At 34.7% G+C, this 16,401-nt stretch overlaps 1 protein-coding gene across 1 annotated transcript; it reads right to left on the minus strand.

Annotated features, from left to right (window-relative positions):
* Positions 1–1,479: 1,479 nt before the first annotated feature.
* LOC5570383 (F-box/LRR-repeat protein 14) lies at positions 1,480–3,931 on the minus strand. Its single transcript, XM_021844489.1, has one exon. The coding sequence runs from the start codon at positions 3,230–3,232 to the stop codon at positions 1,850–1,852; it is 1,383 nt and encodes a 460-aa protein (XP_021700181.1). The 5' UTR covers positions 3,233–3,931; the 3' UTR covers positions 1,480–1,849.
* Between the last annotated feature and the right edge of the window lie 12,470 nt (positions 3,932–16,401).

Below are 16,401 nucleotides of genomic sequence, written 5' to 3' on the forward strand. Positions count from 1 at the left end.
TGAAATAAAACTTCTAGAAATCTTGAGTTAATCTACGCGAAATGAAAAAAATCCTTTCAAATTTTATTTTTTTATATTTTTACCGAAGAATTTTAATTATCCCATCCTATTATTACAATTATGATATAAGTCATTGTAAAACATTCTTGAATTGGTGAGAAACTGCTATTCGAATTATATTTCAGGCTCTGAAATTCTTGCCAGTTTTTCAGGGCAAAAAGTTTTAAAGCTATACCCAAAAACAAATGGTTCAGATGTTTAGGAGAATTTCTTTAAAAATTTGTAGTTCACCAAAATTCTTAACGAAATATTATTCTTGAAAGATCTAGAATATTCTGTAGATTTATTCCTAGCCATATGAACTGTTGATTTCTTCGATTTTTCTCAAAGCAATTTGCAGATAACATTCAAAAGTTCTCAGACATTTTTTTATTAAGAAAATAGAAGAATATACATATTTTCTTGCAGGAGTTTAGTCAATAATTTAATGTGTTCTAAACTTAAGAAAATATTTCAATTATTCATTACACTTGTAATAATTATCATACACATTTTTTATTCAATTTTCTTCAAAAATTATTTTTAATTTAATTTAATTATATATTTTGATATGCTTTGACTAAGGGGCGCTGAAATGGAGGTTCGCCAGGGCGCTATGAGGCCACGCTACGGCTCTGCATATATAAACCAATTCTATAATTTGATATGGACAAATGCTGGAGACAAGGCATGTGAAGAATCTCACGCCATCAATGAAATTCATTATAGAAGCTTTCATCACAAAGATATCGAACTCGACGACCGCATGATAAAATTTGAAAGTATGCTTCCAATTCCTCTCTAGTAAGGTGAAAATAACAGATAAAAATCATGTCCAAAGCGAAAACCTGAGTCTCAATAAATTGAACAATTCAAATAATGAATACATTTTATGTTTCGTTCACATTTTCTATATAAAACTTCCATTAAACATGATTGACGATTTCCGCATTTTTTTAATGGGCCATACCGGAGAATAACACACTTGTGTTTTCAGTTTTTTGTATTGATTGTATATTCCATTTGGGTTCACTCTACGAAATGCGTGAAACATTTGTAACTGTAACGTTAACAAAATAAATGATTTTTCTAATAATATTCACATATAATAACAAAATAACTCACCTTTTGCAGACCGATAACTTGGTACTAGAACACACAGTCTGTGATTGATTCCCAGTTTGAGGTACAGGATATACAAAAAATTCAATTCTGATGGAATTTAAACCTACAACCCCGTATGTGCTAGACCAACGCTTTACCCAACTGAATCCTTACCTGTTTCATGATTTATTTCTTCAGAAAACGCAGTGTCAAATTTTGTTGCTATTTATTAATTTCTCTGTACGTTCAGACCATCATTTTGTTTTCATTAGAGAACTACATACTTCATGCGGGAAAAGCTTGTGATCGTTAATAAATGCTCAAAGCGAACTCAACTTCCATTGATTATTTCAGGCAAAAACCGAATTTCTGGCTTTCCTGTATTTATTCATAGTCTTTTCTCATATTTTGTAATTATTTACAGAATTCATACTTGTCTGCTAACATAGCAAATGTTTTATATCCAGTTTTAGCGACAATTGCAATTAACCCTCAGGTAGACGTGTGACAGAGAGTATTAAGTGAAAATGATTTTGATGTTGTTTATCGCATATCTTCTTTAGCTAAATAATGGATTTTGAGACATTTTTTCCTACAATTTACACCTAAAATCCCTGTAACAGAGAATACTATCGCATGTCTAGTTACAATTTCAATAATAAAAGAAAACTAAAATTTAACAATCATTCCATAATAAACTAACACATCACCTGACATGCCATAATCCTAAATTAACTTTAGACAGTCTCGGTAGTTTGTAAATTTTATTTAATCCAATCGGCGTCAATCGGGTGCAGCCGTATAGATCGATGGCACGTAAATTGTTTAGCTCATCCGCTAAATACTCCAATCCTTTGTCAGTGACACGGGCACACTGGCCAATGTTCAACGTTTCCAGATCGTGTAATGATTTGGCAATTTTAGCTAACCCTTCGTCGGTTATCTGACATGCGCTGAGGCTCAACGACTTCAAGTGAAACAGTCCTTGCGAAATATGGGTCAGCGCTTGATCTGCAATTTTATCACAAAAACTAACATCCAATGAAATGATAGCACTGCCACCCTCAGTCAGGTATGCCATTCCAATGTCTGATATATTATCACATGCTCGCAGATTCAGCTCCTCCAGTTTGGTCATTTTTGCAAGATGTTTCAAGCCACTGTCGGTGACTGATACGCAGAAACTAAGGTTGATGCTTTTCAGTGATGTTAGTCCTTGCGCTATATGCCGAAGTGCTTCATCCGATAAACGCTGGCAATCTTGCAGTCCCAAATACTCCAAAGCTGGTGTACCATCCGCTGTTTCCTTGCTTAAGCCGGCTAAATGACCAATGCCTTGATCAGTGAGATGCCAACAAGATCGAAGATTCAACCGCTTCAGTTTCTTCAACCCCCATGCAATCAGCAGTAAACCTGTGTTGGTGATATTACTGCAGCCGCCTAGTTCCAGTATTTCTACGTTCTTTAAGTGTTGCGCAATACGTCCAAGACTTGAATCGGTAACTTGTTTACATAGCGATAAATCTAGCGTTCGTAAATTCAGTAGATCCGTCGAAAATACATAGCCCAATGAAATATCTGTAATATTATAGCAGCCACTAAGATTTAACGATTCCAGATTTCGTATACTAACAACAACATCTCGTATAAGGGCTGGGCGTTTAACCGACAGTATTTGCACCTTTTTTATGCCACGCTTCACTAGTGATGTGAATAAACTGGGTGACGGTCGCCGCAGGTGAAGGCTAGCTTCCACACCCCTCCAACAACTCTTTGAATATGCAACATCGCGCCACACAGTACAAGTTTGTGCCGCTCTGCCACGGTCCTTTACACTCAGCTTTTCAAATATGATGGCAAGAATCTCCGGATACAGATGTCCAATGTGTGTTCCTTCCGGTGCCGGTGGTGTAGGAGGCGTTTTCGGTCGGCTTATCACCCTCGGCTGTGGGTGAATGTAGATCGGTGCGGGTTGTAAATGTGGTTGATGTAACGGATATGGTACGAAACGGTGTATTGCATGCGGTCGATGAGATATAAATGCGCCAGGGATTTCAGTCAGCATGAAATTCGCTTCCTCCATCATCATACTTTCGATTGCGGTGGAATCACATGCGATGGAAACTACGAATTGTCTTTTACTTCACTGTTTCCCGTTCATTCCTCTTGATATCAAAGATGCTAATTCACGGTTACACGAAAATCCTTCAGCGCTATAATCAACTGCAACGAAGCGCATCCACTGGGCTTGAATTCAAATCAGGATCGACGCATTTCTTATTCTTCGTATCAGATTTCCTGAATTCCTTCACTTAATTTTTCTTCTTTCTACTTCTTCGACATCACTGGAGACTTTGTAAATGAGAAATATATCGTTGTTATTTCAGTATGTTTTGTTTAGTTCTTCTTCGCCGTATATAAATGATTTTTTTGTGATCACTCTTCTTCAATGCTTCTTCCACACGTACATCTATATATTTGTCTTCGCTTTATCATGCATTCGAGAGCTCCGAGTGTTTCGCTAGACTTATTATTGCTGTACATATACTTCAAGCTTCTTGTCTTCTCCTTATTATTCTTGACCGCACACCACACTCTCTCCCGATGCGAGCAGGAACACACTTTTGCAACTCTTTCATTCGGCGATATTCTCCACACACAAGCTCTGCGGTAGAAGCATGTGTATTGAGCTGGAAGCAACCGTTCGAACCGAACTCGGCAGGAAGAATTTTATGAGCGCTCCCGATTTTACGTCTTTACTCGTCGACTTCACACAGTGCACTGAGCAGCAAACGAGAATCAGAACTGGTTGGAACTACCCGTCAAGTAGTACATAAGACGAGACTTACAACTACCAACAATACTACAGCACAGTTTGCGTGTTAACCTCGTATGATGTTTGTACCCACACAAAAGTACTTTATTCAGTGGTGACTTCAGGTAGATGTAGAAATTTCGATCATAAATACATTTGGAAACTCCTCTCTTTATTACCGATCTTTATTACGGTTAAATTTCTTTCATAAACAGAACCTTTCTCAAACTCATTATTAAGTTGTAAAATATGCATTCACAAGTCTAACCTTCCCTGATCCAAAGGTTTTTGTCATTATGTCAAATCTCTAGTCAATTATCCTAGCCGATTCAAAAACAGAAACAATAAGACCTGAAACGCCTTTTCACAAATGCCGACAGAATATAGTTTAATAGTTTTATGAGCAAGTTTATGTTTTTACAACGGCATATTTTTTCCGTTCGTATCTTAAAATCGCATATTGATTTCCCAACAGACATGTTTAAACAAAAAGGTACGAAGTCTTCATTTATAATACCAGACGTAACGATATCTGTGTCAATATGATAAAAACTAAGGGAATCCTCTTGTTTCTAATATTCTTTAACAAAAGTATTCACAGGAGTAGTAATCATGTGTTTTCTACATGGCTTTAAATGTCAATTCTGGATACACATTAGTAAAGGGCGCTTCAACATAGGTAAACAATGACTTTGCCAGGCGCTAATGAGCCCAAATTAACTCGCTCACACTCATCAGTATCGGTACAGTCATTCAGACAGCGATTGCAAAGAACTCGTTGATTTAGTTAATTATTTTAGGATCTTTTCATTAAGACCTCGATACAGATGGAATTCACAACAATAAAAAATAAAGAATCATTACCGCTAACAGGAAGAATAAATACTAATCTTCTTGATAGTAGTTTTGAATTACGTAAGTGGACTAAAATGGGCTCAACAGTAACGTTTCCAAAAAATAGGCCCAAGAACTCTGGAGTCCTTTTCAAATGTTTGTCCAGAATTGTGAACTTGAATAATTGTATGTGATTTATGTTGTGGTCTCTTAGAATATTATTATATTTTTAATTTATGTACATCGTGTACAATTGGTCGGTGTTCAGACAGACTGAACCAAGCGTATTTTAAAAGTATTTCAATAGCACCGAAAAAACAGAATTGATGGAATCTTTAACTTAAAATTGGAACCCAAAATATCATTTAGTCCGGTCTAGAGTGTCCATTTCCCGGTCATTTTGCTCGTCCCGGGATTTGGGACAAACATCTAAGCTTATCCCGGGAAATCCCGGGATCCCGGGATTTCTAAAATTTTCAATAAAACTAGTATTTTGGTTGAAATGAAAGTGCAAATTCAACAATACAATGTTTTTTCAATGAAAGAAAAAGATAATGTAACTTTCCAAGATAGCATGTTAATTATAACAAATCACATTTCATGGATGACTGCATTATTCTGATGAAGTGACTTAACAAAAATCTAAGTTTTGATTTTGACTAATTACGGGTTTGCTAGGGATTTTTCAAATTATCTATATCACTTATAAATGGATTTTTTTTTGTCGCCCTCTTGCGACGCTCATCCACCTATTCATTTCATCATTTGCAAAAACTTTCTATAGACTCCCTTTACATTTGAGTCGCATGACTGCTATACCCATAACAAAATAATATAAAATAATCACGGTCGATACCTTCTTCTACTTATGAATAGAAGTATGATAAAAAGTCATAATATTAAAGCAATTTGCCTCAAACATATGAAAAGTCATTAAAACTGTTCTACAGAAACGATCAAAGATTAATGAAGGTATTGTAGAAGATCATGTTAATTACCCAAAATTATTGACCAAACTTTAGTTGTACTTTCAAATTTGCTTTCTCAGCATAGAATTTTGAAACCGGTTAATGTTGAAAAAAATAGCATTAAAAATTTGCAACTAGACAAATAAAAATATGTGTTTCTTACTGGGTTAATTGGTCGTTTCATGAAAATAATTACTCGTTTATTCTCTTTTTCATGATGCTTTTTTATCTTATGAAATAAGGCTTGATAGTGCGGAAAATGTAATTGTTTTTCATTGAAATTTAGTGGTTTTCATCAAATTCTACTTACATTTCGGGAATTTCGGGATTTCCGGGATGTCAAAACTAAAATCCCGGGAAAAGGGAAATCCCGAAATTTGCCAAATCCCGGGATTTTTTGTCCCGGGATGGACACTCTAGTCCGGTCTGTCTGAAAACCGACCAATTGTAACAAAAAAATGAACCATCTTGCTAAAAAGCTTTTACAGAGCTTATATTTAACAATACTGATAGACAGACTTTAAAATACTTACTAGATTTTCAAACATCTCCAGGTTTACGCCCAATAGCGTTTGGCGACACACCTGGATTATTTTTCACAAGATTATTACGGCACTAAATTTTGGAAAGCTTCACATTGGATGATCCAACGGATAGTAATTAGGAATAATAAATAAACTCTTGCAAAAAAGCAGCATTATCGTTGTATAGTATTTTTTTAAATCGAATTTTAAATTTAAAATTGTATACAAAAACATCAAATCAAGTTTAACCCATTTTTTATATTTGTACTACCGTCGTTGGGAGTGAGAATGGGTCAAAAAGGATATGTACGATTTATTTATTGAATAACTATCGCAATTTAACTCCAATAAACTTCAAATTTGGTGTGTATGTACTTTGATAGTACATTAACAACTGTCCTAAACAATAAAGAAAAATATTTATTCACTGTGGCACTACAAGTGAATGAAATATAACCCAATCTCACCCCATAGAGGGGGTGACATTGGGTCACTGTAATTGAAATAACTTGGTTTTGAGAATATGATTGCACAAGTATGATAAACCCACTAAAAAGAACAATTATAGCAAAAAAATTGAAGAGCTGTGAGAAAAAATCTGTAAACCCAGCATTTATCGTCAAGTTTACATAAATTTTCTTGTTTTTTCCCTCTAATTGTCTTCAAAGTATCATCCCCATTGCCATAAATCCTACTCAATTTCCCCAAAGGTTCACTGAAACAGTGATTATTTTAAATCTTCGCAAGTAGTTAAATTTTGGTGCGACATTTCACGATCAATACATTCCAGGCAGATGTTTACGTCATAATCCCGGTATTTCAGCGATCTCAACTCATTTATACTTCCGTGAGATGTTTCTATAATATGAAAATACTTATAAATAATTAAATTTTAAAATCCATTTGATAAAATTTTACGTTGTTGCGCACGAAAAACAGTTGCAGGTTTGAGAAGTTGTCAAAATGCGTTGCATTGTTATTCAATGCACGGAATCCTCAAGTAGACTTGTTTGATGTTTCAGCGATGCTGTATTTAGAAAAATAAACACATCTTAATGAGGAAAGAGTACACATGGCTATCGTTCTTATTTGTCCCAATCTCACCCCCATTTTTAATGTTTTAGACACCGTACCGAAAAAAATGAAATTTTTATGGAAAAATCAAATAGATTCCGGAAAATACGTGTGAAGTGTATTAAAATGACTTTCAACATTCTACTTATATAACAATAGTGGTTCAAGTACATGCTTGATACTTTGCACAGGAGAAATTTAATGTTGTAGTTTACTGATATATTAAACAAAAACTACTACTTCTAATAATGTATATTGTGATTAATTATGTGTAATAATATGTTCCCTAACATATGAAAAATAAATTTTAGTAATATCAGTGTTATTAGCTAAAATATTTTATAAATCATATTTTTTCGTTTTGACCCCCATCGACGGTATTTTTTTATATTAGTAAGATGAGCATCAAAATACATTAGGAACACAGGGTGATTTTCATTTTATTATTCAATTCTATTACAAGTACCGTAATCCGGGGGCAAATTGATCACTGGGGCGGATTTGATCAGGTCGGTACCAAAACACATTTCCTCTCAAGGATGCTGGAGGTTTTGTTGACACCACAGACATTCCATGTTTTCTTGTTTATAGATTTCTAAAGATGATTTTGAACTAATTCACTTTTATTAGGGTCAGTTTTGTATAGAAATAGTCACACTTTTTGAAGGTGTAAGTAATACAGTTGGAAATGTCGGTGCTAAACAATCCACTTAGCTTATATGTCAACATTGAGTATTTAAAATGTTGTGTAAGCTTAAGTATGAATTACTGAACTCATTTTTTATATCATACAACAAGTACAGTTTTTAGCTCAAAAACCGTTCATTCTAAAAAAACGCTTATTTCAAGAGAAAATGCCTACATTTAGGCGTATTAAGCAGATTTTCAAAGTTTAATTTTGTAATAAAATGGTCAAATACTCGAGTTTTGAGAAATTTGACAGTATTTTCAGATTCAGGAGACCCAAATTTAGTAGATAGGGAAATTTTTCATATTTTAACCTGCTTTGTTATAGTGTGATCAATTTCGCCCAGCGTGTCATATTAATTTTTTGATATTTACACTATTTTTATGATATGGTTAATATTATTATATGAAAAGTCGATTACATAAACTGATAAAGTTCAATGACGTACTGATTTTGTCGAAATTTGTTTGACAATATTTGAATTCCGAAGGTTAACAGAACAAAAAGTTGTACAATAATGATTAATTTGCCCCCGGATTACGGTATCGTTTCGAACATTACATTCATTTTTTATATCTAGGTGTTCTGTGTTAGAAAACACTATCATCCTAATTTGATAAAGCTAAATGAGGCTTTTATTAAATTTTGTGAACAACATATTACATTTCATTTGCCCCGTAGCAGTTCAGATTTTTTACAGGTTAGTTGAATCCACCTGCATATATGAATACCTAAATTAACCTAAATATATAACGCATTAATCGTGGCAAAAGAATAATGCAACGATTTTTATCTAAAATTATAATTTACTTTATTTGACATTTGTTCCAAAGTTTCAACATTGGATATTCTGTGTAACTCATTAAAACCATACCAGGGAGAAAGCTTTATTTATTTATTTTTTTTCAAAACTTTATTTTGCTTCCTCTGCAGAGCTTTCATCCTGGTACACTGTAACCTCAATTTACAAACTAGATCGGGGGTGCGTAAATTGAGTTGGTGCGTAAATTGAATCAGTGCGTAAAACGAGGGAGCTTAGTTCATAAAACGAGGTTGTGCTTTTTGGAGTCTACTTGATTGAAATTAATTTATATTATTTAGAGAAATTATGCTCATTTTGCATCATTAACATATTGATATAATGGGTTCTTAATCAGGCTAGAATGTGTACAAGTTAAGGTCTTCCAAGAACTCTTTGGAGTTTGAGCGTATGATTCTACATGAGTTAACGGAGATCAATTTATCATTTCTATGTAAAAGAACGTCTCACAATACTAGTTCTTGTTCGTCCAAAAACTTCCACATACCTCCAAAACCTAAATACGATCCTTTGATGTTTTTTTCTGTTATGGCCTTATCTATTCATAGCAGTAAAATGAGTATTGTTAAAATCTGTACCGATATCCTAGGTCCTCCAAGGACTTCATTTAAGTCATCGGAATATTTTATTTGTTTGTACGGATGTTTTTGGTCCCCGAAGGAGTCCATAGAATATAGGCCTTGGGATCTACGATCGTAATTAGTGATAAGAGGTTAGTTTTAAAATACTCCAAAGGCCCCCAACCATTCCTGTGAGTAAACGGTGTAATGTATTAGTTTGTGCGGATGTCCTAGGTCCTCCAAGATTTATATCGAATATAGGCCTGAGGATCTATAAGCGTAATCAATTATCAATGGATGCTTTTTTGATATGGCACAGGCCCTTATCTATTCATAGCAGTAAAATAAGTCTTGTTTTTATTTGTGGCGATGTCCTATGTCCTTCAAGGACTCCTCAGAATATAGGGCCTGGGATCTACGACCGTAATAAGTGATAATAGATTAATGGTTCAATTAGTTTCTAGGGGGGCCAGATAGCCGTAGCGGTAAACGCGCAGCTATTCAGCAAGACCAAGCTGAGGGTCGTGGGTTCGAATCCCACCGGTCGAGGATCTTTTCGGGTTGGAAATTTTCTCGACATCCCAGGGCATAGCGTATCTTCGTACCTGCCGTAAACGGTGTAATGTACTAATTTGTGTGGATGTCCTAGGTCCTCCAAGATCTATATTGAATATAGGCCTGAGGATCTACAAGCGTAATTATCCAATTATCATGGATGCTGTTTTGATATGGAACAGGCCCTTATCTATTTAAAGCAGTAGAATGAGTATTGTTATAAATTGTGTGGATGACCTTGGTCCTCCAAGGACTCCATTGAATATAGGCCTTTGGATCTACGACCGTAATAAGTGTTCAGAAATTAATTTTCAAAGACTCCAAAGGCCTCCAACCATTCCTGTGAGTAAAGGTGTATTGTATTAGTTTGTGCGGATGTCTTAGGTCCTCCAAGATCTATATCGAATATAGGCCTTAGGATCTTTAAGCGTAACCAATTATCAATGGATGCTTTTTTATATGATTTGTACCGATATCCTAGGTCCTCCAAAGACTTCATCGAATATAGGCTTTGGAATGTACAAACGTGATCAATGGTCTATCGATTTTTTTTTCAATATGGCACAGTCTCAATTCATTTAAGTCATCAGAATATTTTATTGGTTTGTACGGATGTGTTTGCTTCTCCAAGGACTCCATTGAATATAGGCCTTGGAATCTACGACCGTATTGAGTGATTAGAAGTTAGTTTTTAAATACTCCAGAGGCCCCTAACCATTCCTGTGAGTAAACGGTGTATTGTATTAATATGTGTAGATGTTCTTGGTCCTCCAAGATCTCTATCGGGTACAGGCATTAAGATCTACAAGCGTAACCAATCGTCAATAGATAGTTTTAAATATTTCAAAGGCCCCTTACTTACAATATTTACAAAATGCAAAATTAGCCAAGCAAAATGTTTTTGGACTTCCAAGGACTCCACGAAATATAGGCCTGAGTATCTACAAACGCAAGTAGTTGTATATTGATGATACTTATGTATAGCATAGAATCTTCATATAACCAAATGGATCAATGTACTAATCTGTACTGATGTTCTTGAGTTTACTTCCTAAAAAAGTGACGTCAAATAAATTTGCGTAAAAACAAATTTCGTTAAGACGAAGTAGGCCGTCTTTGAAATTTTTTATGCGTCGTTGATGATTGTTGATAAATCATGTCACAATTTTGAATAAAAGAGAATCAGTTGGTATTGCACTGATGAATCTGAAAAAGTATCAGCATACTTTCTGCATGTCAACGCTTATAGTGATACTTTTTCGGATCAATATGATCTATGAGGACTGAGATTTATCACTTTGAAATTGCGAGCGGCTATGTCAACATGGCTGCCGAAACGAATGACAAGCTGCTTAGCCTTAATTGTGGTTTATAAGCGGTTTCTTCACCACTGCTTAGGCTTTAAATTTGGTTTAATCGTATGGGTAAACATGGTTTACGGCTTAAGTGAAGGTGAAGAAATCGGCCCTTAGTGAATGAGATTTAAACATGGCGTCAAACATTGATTCTCGCCACTCGCTTCTCGTGCCCGTTCTGAAAATACTCATATTGTATATGTATATGTCGATTTTCGTCATCCCCTCGTCGTACCCGTTCCAAAAATACCCATATTGCATGGGTTTCCAACGATTTTTCCAAACCAGAGGTCGCCATCTTGGATTCCAAAATGGCGTCGGACATCGATTTTCGTCATCCCCACTTCGTGTCCGTTCCGAAAATACCCATATTGCATGGGTTTTCAACGGTTTTTCTCAACCGGAGGTTAATCCATTACATAATTTTCCACATAATTGTCTAAACTCAATTAACGCACTGCGTAAAAAAGTGACGTAAATTGAGTTTATTTTGTAAAAAAGCGACTTAATTTGAGGTAGCGTAAAAAAAAAGTCTTGGTAAAATTCATAGCAAATACTGTCGAATGCTTTTTCTATGTCTAGAAGGGCAAGACCAGTTGAATAGCCTTCAGATTTGTTGGAAAAAATCAAGTTTATTACACGTAAAAGTAGGTGAGTGGTCGAATGTCCATGGCGGAATCCGAACTGTTCATTGGCAAAAATTGAATTTTCGTTGATGTGGACCATCATTCTGTTCAAAATGACCTTCTCAAAAAGTTTACTGATGGAGGAAATCAAACAGATTGGACGATAGCTTGAAGCTTTTGCAGGATTTTTGTCTGGTTTTAAAATTGGTACAACTTTGGCATTTTTCCATTTGTCAGGAAAATATGCCAACTGAAAACATTTGTTAAATATATCAACTAAGAATGATAAGCTGCTTTATGGAAGTTTCATTAAATTGAGGGCATTCAAGCCAAATGAAATAAATATATAAAATGTCGGTATCCACTTATTAACAGAAAATCGAAACATTGTCTTAAGGTGAAGATAAATCGAAGCCAAACTTCAAATTTTCAAGAGCACGAATTTGGAGAACCGAACACCCATTTGAGCTGAACACTTAATCGATTTGTCACCACCAGCTAGTGATCAATAGATTAAGTTTTCAGCCTGAACGGATGTTCGGTTCTCCAGATTCGTGCTCTTGAAAATTTGAGGTTTGGCTTCGATTCATCTTCACCTTAAGATCAAGCTTTTGATCTTCAAACAGATTGTAAGGCCAGCCATGTTGTATGCTGTATCAATATGGGCTAACTGTTGTAATACTAGAAAGAAAAAGCTCAGCAGAGGACTCAAAATAAAATTTTGCATATGATTCTGAAGCTTCCTCCCTGGTATAGTACTAATTAGCTACATAGATTATCCTATGTTGAAACATTGGTAAAAATGTCAAATAAAATAAATAATAATTTTAAACCTAACTTGTTGCAATCTTTCATTGCCGCGATTAATGCGTTATATATTTAGATTAAGTTAGGTTAAGTTAATTGAAAGCGTTTTTTCTCTCTTATAATTCTGAACTGTTACGGCAAATGAAATGTAATACGTTGATGCTGTGCAACTCTAAAATAATGCTAGCTATCACCCAACATGCAGGGTCTATGGCCAATGGAGTTCCATCACCGAACACCTACTGCTGACTGACTGGGGCATGTCAGCGTCTTGAGGATATGCGTCAATACGGCCAGCCAGTAGCCGCTTAGGCTGGCCCATATTATAGACTGGTCCGTGTTACTGACACACACCCCACAAATGCCAAGCAACTAAAACGTTAGTTCATCACCTGAAAATCTGTTAATACAAATACTTTTGCTTGGTGGAATATTGAATTAGAGAAAAATGACTTGTTCAGCTCACTAGTAAACAATTCATATGAATAATAATGAACATTGACTTAAATTTGAATCTAAAGATCATCTTCTCAGCACGTTGCAGAGGAAGGAAGGTGGTTATGTAAATTACAAGTGAAAAACAGCTTTTTTATAAACTGAAATTAATTTTATTGGAATAATGATTCATCTCAAAACATATTCAGCTATGTTAACTGTCTTACATTAAACATACAAGTACCGTAAAATGGGGTATCTTTGATAATGCGGGTAACTTTGATAGTGCCTTACCTATGACATACTAAAGGAAGTATCATAATTTCTGTTAATCGGTTAAGCAAAACGAATGCAATAGTAAAGAATACAAGTATGATACTTCATGTAAGAGCTGTTTTCATTTGAATCGAGAACATTCGGAGCTCTACATACGAATATTAAAAATGATACGACTTTACATTTTCGAAGCGCTTACAAACAATCTGTTCTACGATCACTATTTGATGTAGTTTTGAATAGTTAGTCACTTATCTTTGACATCCTAGTTATCATAGAACTTGAATATGGTCTCAAATCTCTTAGCGAAAAGCATGGTCAAAAACTGAGACCATTTTTGCAATCCAAGTCAGAAATTTCCATATAACGTTGAACGCCTAGTGGTATGCCATGCCCTATAAACGTTAAGTAATTCATTCAATTTTGTTGGATTTATACTCAATTATCAAAGTAATCCCAAAACAGAAAACCGACTTTCATTATTATGAAAAATTATATACAAATTCAAAATAAATCTTTTGGAAATCTATCAACTGCAATCGATAGCTAGGATGTCAGCACTTGTTTTAAAAATATAAATCATAATTCTTTGAAACAGAATGCATCAATATTCAAATTTTCTTCGAAAAAAGTATCAAAGTTACCCCGTTTTACGGTATATTGAAAGCAACCAATATTCTTTTTTTTGGCGCCAGCTCTAAAAATTTGTCGAATAAAAAAATGGCGCATTAATATTGTTGATATGTAGTAGAATACGTGCAATGTTATACTTTTTGTGATTACTTGGGTGGTGTGATATCATTCCGAGATGAATTCATTTTCCATGGTGCAGTTTTCTTACGCGTCGTACAATCATTTTTAATTTTCATACTAAAAATCTTACCATGATCGGAAGGAGGTTGAAGGACCGTCAAAATTGTCTTACGTAATTAATGAACCTAACCCAATATGGCACACTCTAGAGTAAATACGCAAACAAACAAAAAACATATCCTTTCCATGGCAACTGAGAAGATGCAACAATTTTTCAGTCTCTATCATTGTTTAACTAACATTCGTTCCCTTCACCGACGATTGTAAGGACGTGACCGGCACATTTATTGACATTTGGATTTTGAGCTCTCGATTTGTGCACATTAAGAATAGTAAGTTAATCCCAAGTCCCATTCATTGCATCTCTGTGCAACTTCGATTGTTCTGGTTAATCACGGAGTACCAACTACGAATTTTGCCCTATATTTTCACAAGTTCTTAAAATTATCTTCGTCTTTTGGAATCTGTGTTGGTTTTTTTATTTAATTTTTAAATCTGTTATATAATCAGAAACTTCTTTGATAACCGACTTTTTTCATATGAAATTTCTTTAATACCGCTTAAAGAAATTTCATATGAAATTGTTTATTGTTGATTTATTAAAAATCGAATACGGGCAATAAAATTTTAGGTTTAAAAATCTAAAAATTGCACAGAATCGTAAATTTTTAATGTTTATAAATATTTTGATATAACTCGCTGAATTTCAATACTAAACTTTACCTACACTCTTGAAAACAATGAAATTTACTGTGGACTAAATAAATAAATAAAAAAAATCCCAAAAGACGTAAATCACATAATTTTTTGAGAGTGTACAATACACAGTGAGATGTATTTGTAATATGTAAATATTGTACATGGAATTATCGACCCAAATTAAATCAAGAGTGGTCGCGCATTCAACTTGAGCGGTTTGTGAAAAGCAAACTTTTTTCAAGGTGCGTGTACTCAGTACACGCATGCGATCGATCTAGGGTTAAAAAAGATTCAAAATAAATCTTCAAATCTGGACTAACTTGGATTATGTAGCTATTATAATCTTGACTAAATAAACATATCCTAACAACTAAGCGATTTTCCAAAAACGAATCACAAGTTTCAATAACACAAAGAGCTTATTTATAGCATGCATGAAAAAGTATAGATCATCTTTATCCAACTTGCCAGCAAACGAAACTTGTATGCAAGAGAGGACAACCTACACGCTGAAAATATTTCTCACGATACGAGAGGTGAATACGTGAAAATGTATACCAGTTAGTTGTAAGCTTTTTTTTTCAAAAGCTCGAAATCAACGAAACGCATTCAACATTTAGATGGAAAATTCTTCACATCTAGAAACACACTGCAAAAGTTATGCACGGATGAGCATTGAAATTACAAAAATTAAATCATTAAATCGTTTAAATTGTCAATAAGGGCGTCTATACCGATGATAAAGGTAGTAATAGCTGGTTAAGGATCGCAATTCGCAAAAAAGAGTATTTTTTGAATTTGTTTATCGGCATATCGGTCTATTTTGCTCGAAGTAAGAGGGAGCATGGAGAAGAAAGCAATGAATACTAGATGGATAGGTACCGTAAGGGAACGGCGAGAGAAATTGGATTAGATGTTGAAGAGGGCATACCATATGAAACAGTATTACTTGAAACGTCACTTCCTTGTGGCTAACGTCCCCTATGGGAACGGCTTGGGTGTGTTTTGAGAATGACACTACCAAGACAGCCATCTGGCTGGAAGCAGGTGAGTTGATTTCGCCTGTTTATAAGAGAAAAACAATGCTCTCAATTAACTTACCTTAACTTAACCTAAATATATAACGCATTCATCGTAGCAATAGAAGATTGAAATGATGTTTGTCTAAAATTATTATTTATTTTATTTAACATTTGTTCCAATGTTTACACATACAAAATTCTTGAGAATCATTTTCAAAATTTTATTATGAATCCTCTGCAGAGCCTTCCTAACAGCTAATCCATATTGGTAAAGCCTGCAGCATGGCTGGCCTGAAAATTTGTTTGAAGATCAAAAGCTTGTTTTTAAGACAAAGTTTCGATTTTCTGTTAGGGTTACCATCCGTCCTGATTTAGCAGGACATGTCC

The sequence above is a fragment of the Aedes aegypti genome, chromosome 2, assembly GCF_002204515.2.
Source record: "Aedes aegypti strain LVP_AGWG chromosome 2, AaegL5.0 Primary Assembly, whole genome shotgun sequence".
Lineage (NCBI taxonomy): Eukaryota > Metazoa > Arthropoda > Insecta > Diptera > Culicidae > Aedes > Aedes aegypti.

Coding starts and splice junctions, on each gene's coding strand:
- LOC5570383 (XM_021844489.1), bottom strand. CDS start 3,232: ATGATGATGGAGGAAGCGAATTTCATGCTGACTGAAATCCCTGGCGCA.